At 44.2% G+C, this 12,037-nt stretch overlaps 1 protein-coding gene across 1 annotated transcript in view; it reads right to left on the bottom strand.

Annotated features, from left to right (window-relative positions):
• LOC149329284 (sodium-dependent nutrient amino acid transporter 1-like) overlaps positions 1-10,707 on the bottom strand; it is a 49,775-nt gene extending 39,068 nt beyond the window's left edge. Inside the window, exons 1-3 of the mRNA XM_089559220.1 lie at positions 10,669-10,707; positions 9,124-9,250; positions 7,526-7,657 (exon numbers count right to left, since the gene is read on the bottom strand). Of these exons, the coding sequence (XP_089415346.1) occupies positions 7,526-7,657; positions 9,124-9,250; positions 10,669-10,707 (298 nt within the window). The remainder of the gene's footprint in view (positions 1-7,525; positions 7,658-9,123; positions 9,251-10,668) is intronic.
• Positions 10,708-12,037: the final 1,330 nt, after the last annotated feature.

Genomic DNA, 12,037 nt, shown 5'->3' with positions numbered 1-12,037 from the left:
TTGAGATTAAGCATAGCTTTAACGCAGACGAAACCAGTCGACCGCATTTGTTGCTAGGGTGCTGTTGGAGGCCCTCTAGCGTCAGCCGCTGGAGGCGTGGACAGGCTGCTTGTAGCACCATCTTGCTGCCACTGTTAGCGTCACCGACCGAAGCAACACAAGCAATCGGCCCAATATTGCAAACGGATAGTTTCACTCCGGTCCTTAGCAATTACGTTTCTAATATTTGGCCAGTTATCTGTGCTGCTTGGGGAGGTGATAAGTGTCTGCAGTTTGCCGTTCGAGAGCGCATCGGTCAGTCCTGAAGTGGAAGGGACAGCGCACACAGATGACACAACGTATGACGCGACGCCCGCAGTGCTCCTAAATACGAGTGCATTGAAAAGCGCGTCCAGCCTGGACAATTGACAACACGTACAACCTGGGTCAAAAGTATTTGAGCCACAGACATTTAGCTTTTTAGACGCATATAGCAGATACTGCACACCTAAAAATCAAAGGCCGTAGATAGGTGAGCGCAGGAGCTCTTCTCTCTTGACAGAAGTTTACAGCTTTAAGGGTGCGTTTAGTCATCTTCTACACCACGTGAAAGCAAATCCTTTTAACGCGGGTATACATATGAGCAGCATATTTAGACATATCCTGCACGGAATGTAGACTGGCGGCAGACCAGCGCCCATTTAAGCACTAACTACGAGATCCCCTAAATGCAGAAGGCCGCCGCGGTGGCTCAGTGGTTATGGTGCTCGGCTGCTGACCCGAAAGACGCGGGTTCTATCCCGGCCGCGGTGGTAGAATTTCTTTGGAGGAGAAATTCTAGAGGCCCGTGTACTGTGCGATGTCAGTGCACGTTAAAGAACCCCAGGTGGTCGAAATTTCCGGAGCCCTTCACTACGGCGTCTCTCCTAGCCTGAGTCGCTTTGGGACGTTAAACCCCATAAACCATAGACCATAAACGCTAAATGCAGAGCGGCAAGTAAATCCACAGGATGTGACGATGTTCTTGCATCGCACATGTTCTTGCATCGCAAGTCGCACTAGGTAGCACATCGTTCAATGCGTTCAGTGCGTTCAATGCAGTCAGTCATTGAAGACGAACAGCAATTCCCCGCGTTGTTTTGCATCTCGCAGATGGTAAACTAACCAACGAAACAAACGGCGAAAGGATCGCTAAAGGGAACGGGGATTGAAACAAAACAAACGAGAGAATAAGCACGCCCACGTAGAAAATGAATGAAGCGCGAACCTACATCCTACACGCCCTACATCCAAAGCGCCGAGGTCGTTGTTGTTCGTGAGGGGAGGGATGGTAACTTGTAGGGGCGTTTTTCGAGGGTGTCGTCACATGTGCTTGAGCAGTTCACTGTACGGCAGCTAGTTCTTTGTAACCCTAGAGGACTGTATGGGTGCAGATACGCGATCGATCAATACTGCACAGTTCTTTAGCACCAAAAGAAAGTAGTAAGAGCGCGCATACTGAAAGTGTTAGAGATTGGCGCCAAAGGCGTCTCGCCTACGCTGCACGGGTTCGGCATGTCTGCGAATCCGTCCACATGTAGACAGCATATGCGCCTGCACTGAGGCCTCTCAGCTGTTGCGAAAGTTTTGTGATAGGACGATACGTTTTGTCACAGCCAAACTAACGGTACCGTTCGCACTGCCACGGTGAACCAGAGCGCAGATATGGTGATCAATTTATTTATTTATTTATTATTTATTTGCTTCTTGGATCGATGACAGAATGCGTACTTTAATGACGGAGGTTATCAGGAGCTCTGAATAGCTTGGTATGGCTGCGGGAACAGCAATTGTACAAAGTCTACCAACGCACATGCTCTGATGCGGCTAATCTGAGGGCGTCTTGTCTGTGTGGTAGTAGTAGTATAAAACTTCATTCCGCAAAATTGGACGGCGTTTAGGGGTTCGGATCTTGAGCAGCAGGTGGTGTTCCTAGGTACAGGACCCCATCGGTTCTTGCTGCCTCCTCGGCCCGCTCAACAAGCGCAAGCTGATCTTGCGGGTTTGCTTCCGTGATGGCTAAAGCTATTGCCACCTCCTCTGCCGTGTCTATATCCCCAGTCCTAATTGACATGCTGGATACTTCTTTTCCCTGGTTGTTAACGACGGCTACGACCGCCGCTTCTCTGTCTCCGTACGTGGAAGCATCTACGTAGAGGACGTTTGATTTATTTGCCAGGCTGCGGCCTGTGTAAAATGCTGAACCGATTTTATTTAAGCACCTTGCCGAGATCGTACCTCGGGGCGTCGGAGCACCTCACGTGCTTTCTCGGCGTCGCAGGCACTAACTTGGGCGTCCTGGCGAATCTAGAGTTTTCGATCGGGACTCATTCTTGTTTTGCACACTTTTAACCATGCAAGAAATGAGCGCGGTAAAGGACGGTCTGGTAGCGAACTTTTTCGGAGACTCAGAGGCTACATCGTGTGCCCGGCACTTGTTCTCCGCACCTCTATGCGCTGCTCCTCTGCTCTCTGGGCTAGCACCGGACGTCTGTGACTGGTTGTCGACTGAAGCGGCGTTCGTATAATATCACGTCAATTCTAGTCCTGCTGTTGCGCTTCACTTGCAAGCACTAGGCTCTCCTATATTCCTTCGCCCCCAGCTTCCATTCTTCTCCTTCTCGCATGTGATTGTGGTCTCGCGATTGCGGGCGCGATGGTGAAGTCGCGAAGACGTGGACGTTACGAAACCATCGGAGCTTCCCTTTAAAAGATAGCGGTCTAAACTATCGTTGCCACGAAAGAATATAGCCTTGAAAAGAGACACCGGTGGAATATGCATGGTTAAGCAACAGCTGGTTTTATGTGCACCAACGAAACGAATTATGGCTTGCTCGATGAGGGAACCATTGCATTCAAGTTGAGCACTGAGTAACACAAAAACGAAGAACTTCTCGAAACACCAACACGAAATGGTATTTGGTAGAAGCGTATCCTGGGATGGAAATTACAAACGGTTTAAAACTAGAAATGGGCGTTATATTTCCCAGTGTAATTTACCTCGTTGATCAGTCGTTTTTTTCGTTTCATGAGAATATTTTTGACATGTGCTGGTGCGAGCTCCCGCCATAAAGCGGCGGGAACAGGACGCAGAAATTGTGGCTCATACTCATCTAATAAACCTGAAAAAAATGTTTTTAACCCATCTATAGGTGGCAGCCACAAGGGTCAGTTTATAGCATCAACGCTTGAACTAAATAGTTAGCACGCTGTCTAGAGCCATTACAGAAAAGAGCTTCCACGTGCTGAAGGTTGAAAACAAAGGCTCCTAGAGCAGAATTTAGAAGATTGTGTGACTTTTTCTGAGCACTGGAGATACTTGACACCAAAACCAGTTCAAAAAAGATACATTTATGAAGAAGCTTCGAGTAGGAACTTCGGATGTCTAAAATTGAAGGATTTTTGCATCTAGCAAGGTCAGGCGTTAAAAGCATGGTAAGTGTCAGTGATTGAGATAAAAGTTTATAACATAATCAATTGTATGAGAACAACAAGGCTGTCTTTCCGCCATAAAGATAGAAGATCCTTATGCTGAGGAAGAGATATGCCATGTTTTAGGGCCCGATATCTTTACAATCGAAAATCCTAATTTACTCGAACAAATTTCGACGTGTCATCAGTTTTCATGGACGAGTACTGTATGGTGCAAGATAAATTCCATGCGGCGATTTTTTCCCTACAAGACTGTAGACAGGACGCTGCGCAGAGCGGTGATTTCGGTGCGTTGTTGCCGGTATAAAGCTATTTCATCCTTGGCCAGGAACGTGAAAATAAATGGTTTTGAATATCATCCTGAATATTCGATTTGTCTCATATTTTCCTCTCCTTTCGAATAGTCTCGATATACTGCAGACTAAGATCTGTAGTCCAACTGTAAAATATTTATGATAATGAAGGAATAATTGTTCATTAGTATCCAGTGAAGCGCAGCCTATAGGCTACGAAAAGAAGCTATACAGCTTTGTCAGAAATTGAAGAAATTTTTTTTCTGGTCCAAGGTTTGAACTTAGGAACACCGCCTCACCGGAGCAGCCGCTCTTGTGTACTAGTAATATCAATGATTTAAATAACAATATAACATAATGTAATTGAATTCTATTCGAAGTTTTGAAACCTCTACAACAAAACCGATTAAAACGATACATGACAAAATATAGTGTAATATAATGGCTCTCAATTAAAGTTTTTAAACACTTAAACACTCCTGTTTGAGTAGTAGAGTAAAAGGCTTTAGGAATGCGGTTTTTGTGAAACAAATGTTCCTCTCATTTTCCGTATTTCACGCTGGGTAATAGTTATTATTTCGTTGCTGCAACACGTGTGATGTTTATTACTAAAAGAAATAAAGAAATTAAACACGGTGTTTAACACCCGTCACTTTGAGCACCGCCATCATTCCTCTCCTGCTTTATGCTCGGCTATCGGCACCGCATTCTTACATACTTTCGGTTTCATGTTCAGCGGGGGTGAAGACCTGCAGTGCATGCCGATTTATTCTTTGCGAATTCGGTTTTACGGATCACCAATTGTGGCTGAACAGAGTGATCTATTCAATGCAGCAGTAAGATTGAGAGTGTCCATAAAAAGTGAGGGAGTATCTATGGTAGTACCTATAGTTTAGTTACTGCGAATCAACGTATGCCAAGAAAGAACGCAGCAATCACAGATTGATATAAAGGGAAACTAATGCATGTAAAGCCGTGCGTTGCATAAACAATGTGCCATATTTACATCCTTCAGCCGCGCTATTTCGTCCGCATTATGTCAACAATACCGAGTTTCTTTATAGTTACCGCCTCCTCTACCACTTTTATTTTTCCAGTGAAATGTGTAAAGAATTCTAATGACACTCTCAGGTGCAACGTTACGGCTGCAATATTTCTAAAACACGTGCCCCTGAAAAATGGTTGATTCCACACCACCAAACTAATTACCTTCTGCAGTCATTAAGCCATACAGTGCCAGTGTTACTAAATAAGATCAGTCTATCTAGTTTCAATAACACTCGAATAACACATAAAATTTTGCGTTCAATGTTTGTGGAGGAACCCGTGTTCTGTTTCTGGCGTAAAATGGTAACGCGTACAATGAAAACATACACATGGTAGTTTAACCTCTCGTATGTGAAATTATCGTTTTTCTTGCAGTATCATGTGCATGTTAACCCTAGTCTTTGTATAACACCTCGATATCTTTTTTAATTCATTTACTTCACCTCTCACTTTTGCAAAGTTATGATAAAATGCGACTGTTTCTTTAAGTGTTGTAATTGATATCTTGTATAGGATTTTTTTTGTTCTGCTGTCACTGTTGCCTGCCGCCGGCTTCCAGGCCTCGTGAAGCTGTTGGTGCAGCTTTTTGGCTGGCAGACCGTAAACATCGTAAAATGTTGAAAAAAAAAGGTGAATTGAATTGAATGTAGAAAGAAAAGGTCAATCCTTTTCTTTCGTTTGAGGGAGCATGCAGCAAAGAGGTGATGCCTTCGTGAACTGGTGCGTGCGAGGTCCCCAGCAGCGAAGGGAGATGGAACAATTAAAGTTTGACCATTTGTGCTCCATGCCATCACTTTGATGTTCAGAGGAATCAAAACCGTTCTAATTTTTCAAAGAAAAGATAACTTTTCGCTGACTGGTACTTCGGTTGTCGAAAAGGAAGGTAATCGTCGTTTCAGTTCAGTGTAAGATCTTGGAGGCTTACATTTTCTCTTGCTATTATTTCTGTTCTTCTGCGTCCTCGCGTGCATGAAGGTCATCGGAATTAATAGCATTTTCACAGCTCTCTTTTTCAGCCTCTTGCACATATCATAAAAAAGATATTTTTAGGCTCATTCAAACCCATGATTTCATTTTGTTTCCTTGTTTCCTCATTTCAACACTTGTGACATAATAAGAAAATATTAAGTACGGCTCCTACGGGATTTTTTGCGCATGTGAAGGAAAACAATACTGAAGAAACTTTAAAGAAGTCAAATTCATGACAATAATTGTAAAGAAAGCAAAACGTCAACAAACTTTGGTATTTTCCGAGAGCGTATTTTCCCTTCAAACGTTTCATATTCCCTTCTTTTCAAACAGCAGAAATGCTACGAGGTTTTGGCATTTCGCTACCTAGGTAAAGTTATTTTTATCAGAAAAAAGCTGCTGTTCATCCATCATCGGCAGCACATCATTGTTCTCTAACTTCTCTGAGGAGAATATTTCGCTCGGAGACTTAATGCCAGAGGGATTTCACATTCTTTTCCGAATTTGAGCTCGTTTTTATGCCAGTCTGTTAACCTTAGTTTTCGAAACTTTGAAATTCCATGAATTGTCAAAGTGGAATTTATTACACGGCGGATGAAAGAAAGAGAAAAAATCAGAAAAAAATCTTTGTCCAATCCTTGCTATGCGTGGCACGTAGTTTCGTTTTCGCAACTGTAGAGAACCGCAATAACCGGTTCCACCTGCCGGCTCTTCTAGCGGACTTTTCAGCAGCAAATTTGGCTGAAAAGCATCTTTGGACCGGACCTCAAAGGTAGCACATATAGTGAAAAATGGTGAATAATACGCCTGTATAAAGTACTGTCATAAAGAAAGCGATTTCAAGGGAATTCGAACTGCAGTTCTACGCTTCCGATGTTGTGCTATTGAATTATGCCAGACACTCCTTTTTTACGCTTATTCTTAGCGAAAAACGTCGCTTTAGAGAACCCATGAGAATGAATGAATGAATGATGAACGCACTAATGAATGAATGCATCAATCAATCAATCAATCAATCAATCAATCAATCAATCAATCAATCAATCAATCAATCAATCAATCAATCAATCAATCAATCAATCAATCAATCAATCAATCAATCAATCAATCAATCAATCAATCAATCAATCAATCAATCAATCAATCAATCAATCAATCAATCAATCAATCAATCAATCAATCAATCAATCAATCAATCAATCAATCAATCAATCAATCAATCAAAAATTCTGATGAAAACCTTCTCTGGCGATTGGGTGGAGCCCCTAGTTTCAGGCCCCTACGGACACTGCAGCAGTTCGCCTGCTCCTCCATTCGTCGCTAGTCTTACATGTTTGTCCAGTGGTAATAGGTAATTGGTGTATGAGAATATGCGTTTTTAATCATGCTGTTACTAATTCTCATGAAATATTTCCTATTCGCTTCTAGTTAGCACGGTTAAACCGGGAGTTATGGTACTGTATACCCATCGGAGAACGGAATCAGGGAGCCGTTTCATGGACCCCCCCATTCACTGTATAGGATGAAAATTCGGAGAGGATAACCATAATTGGGATAAAAAGAAATAGGTTAAAAGAAATGGGTGATGCGAAGGAAGAGGCTTGTCTGCAAAGTTCATACAGTGATGACGTATATATAAAGCGTTTACAGAACATCTCAGGCCTCTTGACTGCAAGTCAGAGAAGTCAACTGCGCTAGCTGAAAAGAACTGGGATTAAAACAAGTAATGCAGTGGTAAAACTTGGCCCTGATGCCCATTACTTTACCTTTGAATCCGGGCACGCATTTCCACAGCTTCACAGTTCCCACGCCAACGAATTGCCCAATGGCGAGTTCTAGATAATACACAGGCTTGCCGATAATGAAAAGCACAACGAAGTAAGGAACCAGAAAAGCTCCTGAAAAAAAAAGTGTTTTTCAGCCCGATCAACAAGAAATTAACTCACTCCTGATCTTGATTTCCACAGAATGAAAGTAAGAATGTTGCTATCTAAATCAGTCTTTATAATGAACATTGCAGCCGGTTATGGTGTCCGGCTGCTGTCCCGAAAGACACGGGTTCGATCCCAGCCGCGGCAGTCGAATTTCGATGGAGGCGAAATGCTAGATGCCCGTGCACTGTGCGTTGTCAGTGCACGTTAAGGAACCCCAGGTGGCCGAAATTTCCAAAGCCCTTCCCTATGGCGTCCCTCCTAGCTTGAGTCGCTTTGTGACGTCAAACCCCATAAACTAAACTAAACCAGAACTGAACAAACTTTACCTAACGTTAAAAAACATGCAAGGAGTATTTGAATGGTCTTGTTCTTTTCATTTGTTTCAGAAGATGCCAGGAAAACTTCGTCACGTCTTTGCTGAACTCGACGAATGTGAGAATGGAGGATAACCTGAGCGTCGAACTACTATGCGTGTCGGAAAACAAGAGCCAAAAGCATTCGTTGCAAGTCTGTACGGGAGAACAAGGGAATGCTACATATCGCAATTCACCAAGTAGTGTTGGCCAGCATGATAGTGACTGTTTCCGCCACACTTCAGGCGAGCACGTAAGAAGCATTTATTTGTTTTGCGCAAAGAAATATATAGCTGTGAAACGTAAAGCCTAAAGGATCTGGGCAGCCCGTGCCCGTTACAGAACCCAGATGCTTCAGTCTCTGCGAACAATCAAAAATGGGCTGCGTGGACTGTTGATGCAAAATAATGAGTACATTTTGGCGTCAAAAAGCAACCGTATAAATACGACAGGCTTCCCTCCACGCCTATTACATTAAGTCTTAAAGGCGGTCACCATTTCAAAAACCTTTCCTTCAAAAGGAAGAACCTTAATTTTGTTTCACATGTCGCCGGGGCGTTCTGCATCACAACGCAGTCAGGCCATCCTGCGCTGATGTCGGATGCTCTTAGCTAGTAGAAGAAGCTAGCATAGCTTTACTCGCGGCGTGTGGTGAGAAAGCATCTACAACGCCTAACCTCCCGCATACCTTTCTTTGAGGGTGAAAACTACAGCAGCTGCACCAACATGAGCAGAGGAAGTTCACTTACTTCAATGAGAAAACGACAACGCGGGATCAACTAATCCTCCTGGCCAGTTTTAGAAAGCCACGGCCGAGGTCTCCTAAAGCTTATTGTGTGCGCCTAGCTGAGTGTTTTGTGAATAACTATAAATGCCGGACCAGCGGCGCGAAAATACTTCTCCATAACAGTACGCTCCCACTTCCGACAACCTTCTCAGCAGTTTTAAGGTTGCTGTCATGCGCTGACTTCCATACGATTACTTGCTAAAAAAAAAAAAAATTGTGACGCGAAGCGTGGTTGCATCACGCAAATGGACCTGCAAGTTTTTTTCTAGGACACCTGAATTGACATTTACCTCCGCCATTCTCGTAGGCCAGCGTCGGAAACCTCCATACGTTGCCGAGGCCAATTGAAATGGAAAGGCACGAAAGGAAGAATTGCAGCCCTTTGCCCCATTGGCCTCGATCTTCGTCGTAATCATCCTGCACAGCGAAAAAAATTATCGCAGAAGAATGGTGTGTTCATTTGTTTAAATGAAGCGTATTTATAGTCTAAGAAACTATGCAGCGGCGATCAGAAGACGCTTGCTGCCGCTTTCTCTGCATCTCTGCATCTTTCTCTGCATTTAGTCCACTGAACAGGCCAGCATACAGTTTTTGATATCGATAAGTAGTTCTCCTCTTTCGTCGGATTAGGCTTCTACGAATATCTAGGCGAAGAGACGAGTAGTAGTCGCGCACTAGAAAATGCTTTACATTACTTAGCCTTTTTTTTTTCCCCGAACCTCATCGCTTTAATACTCCCCCCCCCCCCCCCCCCCCTCCACTATGATGTCATATCCAACGCGCAGCGCTGTAAGAAACAGCAGCTGTTAGCAGTGTCGATTTCTTCACCTTCAGGAATGCCAGCTTACAACGGGGGGTAGCTTGAGAGCAAGAAAGCAAAAAACCTTCGAGAGATACGATTGTTGCTGCGAACAATCAATTTCCTAGAGCGTCGTCAGGATTTCTTCACAAATTCCTCGACCCAGACATGCGTGCTCTTTCGCAACCTTTCCAAATAACATCTGCTCTCTCCCAACCTCTACTACGACACATGTGGTTTTAATCCTTGCGAACCGCACGTATGGCGACATCGAAACGTGCACAAGTGCCGGCGGGCTGTCGAAGAAAGAAATACGCTGTTTCCATGGTGGGAAATGTACACGTATTCTCAATTTGGGTTTTCTTTGAGGCCGTGGCAATGGTACGCAACGTTTCAGTGCGAAATCACTAATACGCAGGTTCAGAGCCTAGCAAAATCGTCTCTTTCCGATGTATGTCCGGAGGTTCGCAGCTTAGCAAAACAAGAAATCAGATCATTATCAATGACTGGTAATCGAACCCGCGGCAGCCCGAACAGATCACCTTCAAAGGCCGCTGCGTGAGACCACTAGGATTTGCCGCATTTTTTTTTCTTTATTTCCTGTTGCTGCAAGCATAGAAACATCCCAGCCGTGTCGGTTGGTATGACATCAAAATTTATGTACTTTCACCTTAACGAGAACATCCAACACATCAATGACTTCATCTCCAGAAACCTTGGCTCCTGAGGATGTCACGCAGCTCACATACATTTTCAACAAAATAACTGCGCATATATGGCGGACATCAGGATCACAATTTCTGACTGCCTCTCGACACTGCCAGGTCACGTGGTAGGCGATCGCCGCAGCCGTATAGCATCGTGTTAAGCTGCGTCACACTCTCGCGCTGTGCATAGTAGAACGGCGTCTTCATCTTCCATCTATGCAGCACAAACTCGTGTTTTCGCCCTGATTCGAACGCGGCAAATCTTCTCAGGATTTTTTGCGTGACAGAAATAAGGAGGGGTGGAGCTTCCATCTCCTCTTAACTCTTACCACGCCTTCGTAGTGCTGGGGGGCCGTTTGGAAGCCCATAGCTCGTGCCCCTCCCTCCTCCTCCCTCCTCCCCCCTTCGCCCCCCCCCCCCCCAGTGACACTAATCGAATTCATAAAACCTTTGTAGCATTTAGTATTACGAAAAGTGGCTTTTCAAACTGAATATATTTTAAACTTTCAAAAAACCCACTTTAGAGTCACCTTGAGCCTCTGCGGCGGCCTGACTCTTTAGTTAGCGGTAAGCTGTTCATATGTATTGCATTCTTTACCGAAATAGAGAAAACGCACATCCAAGATGACATGAAATATGATGGCAGGAGCCTCTCATTCGATTTTGATTCAAGGGTTACTTTTGAGGCGACAGCATTATAGCCCTCCTTCGCTACAGTCGCCGTGGTGCGTTGTCCGTGTAAACCACTCAAGCGCCTCTGGCGGAGCTGAAACTCAAATAGCGCTCGCTCTGGAGTTCCGCCGAAGCACGACGAGGAGTGGCGCGGAGGGGACAGCGAACCACTCTGGCTAGTTGCATCACACCATCGATGTCACGCTCCTTCGCAGAGCCTCCTCCCCTTATAAATATTTTTAGACAGCCTATAGACTCTCTATAGAGTTTTAACTATAAAGTTCATAGACTTTATATAGACAAACTCTAGAAAACAGTCTACAGACAATACAAATCCTAAAGGCGATCTATAGGCAACCTATATGTTTATGGCCATACACTTTTAGTAGACTTTGGTCTGTAGACATTCCATAGACTATGAATAGACAAAAAGAAATATCTGTAGAAAGGCAATAGAGTCTATGAGAAGTCTATAGACTGTCTATGGATAATATTTCTAAGGGGTCGTGCAGCGCTGTGCGATAAGGGGTATTCTAGTTTCCGTTTGCGATGTATGATGCCAGTCCCTCAACCAGCGAATGTGTTGTGACAGCTCGGTGTTCCGAAAGGCAGAGGCTAAGGCAACAGTGAGAAGAGCAAGACGCTAAGACTAAGCGCTGCGTGCGGCCAAAGCTGACAGGATGCAGAAAAGACGCAATGATCCACCGGTGCGAGGAGCCGAATTAGAAACAGTGTGTAGAAAATGCGGAGCGCGATTGGAGGCGAGGAGGCTGAAAGCATGCTGTGGCAGATTTGCCGCATCATATTGCATTATCATTCATTCATTCATTCATTCATTCATTCATTCATTCATTCATTCATTCATTCATTCATTCATTCATTCATTCATTCATTCATTCATTCATTCATTCATTTCAGTCTACCAGTCCTGAAACAACACTAAAGTATTGCGCTACCGCCCCTGCTCCAGAACGAAATGGCATGTACAGTTTATAAAACTAAAGTTTTCAGTATTTTACGCAGTCT

The sequence above is a fragment of the Amblyomma mixtum genome, chromosome 9, assembly GCF_055824585.1.
Source record: "Amblyomma mixtum isolate Tamu chromosome 9, ASM5582458v1, whole genome shotgun sequence".
In the NCBI taxonomy this organism is placed as follows: domain Eukaryota; kingdom Metazoa; phylum Arthropoda; class Arachnida; order Ixodida; family Ixodidae; genus Amblyomma; species Amblyomma mixtum.
Note: the sequence above shows the minus strand (reverse complement) of the source record. Positions and strands in the feature narration are given on the sequence as shown.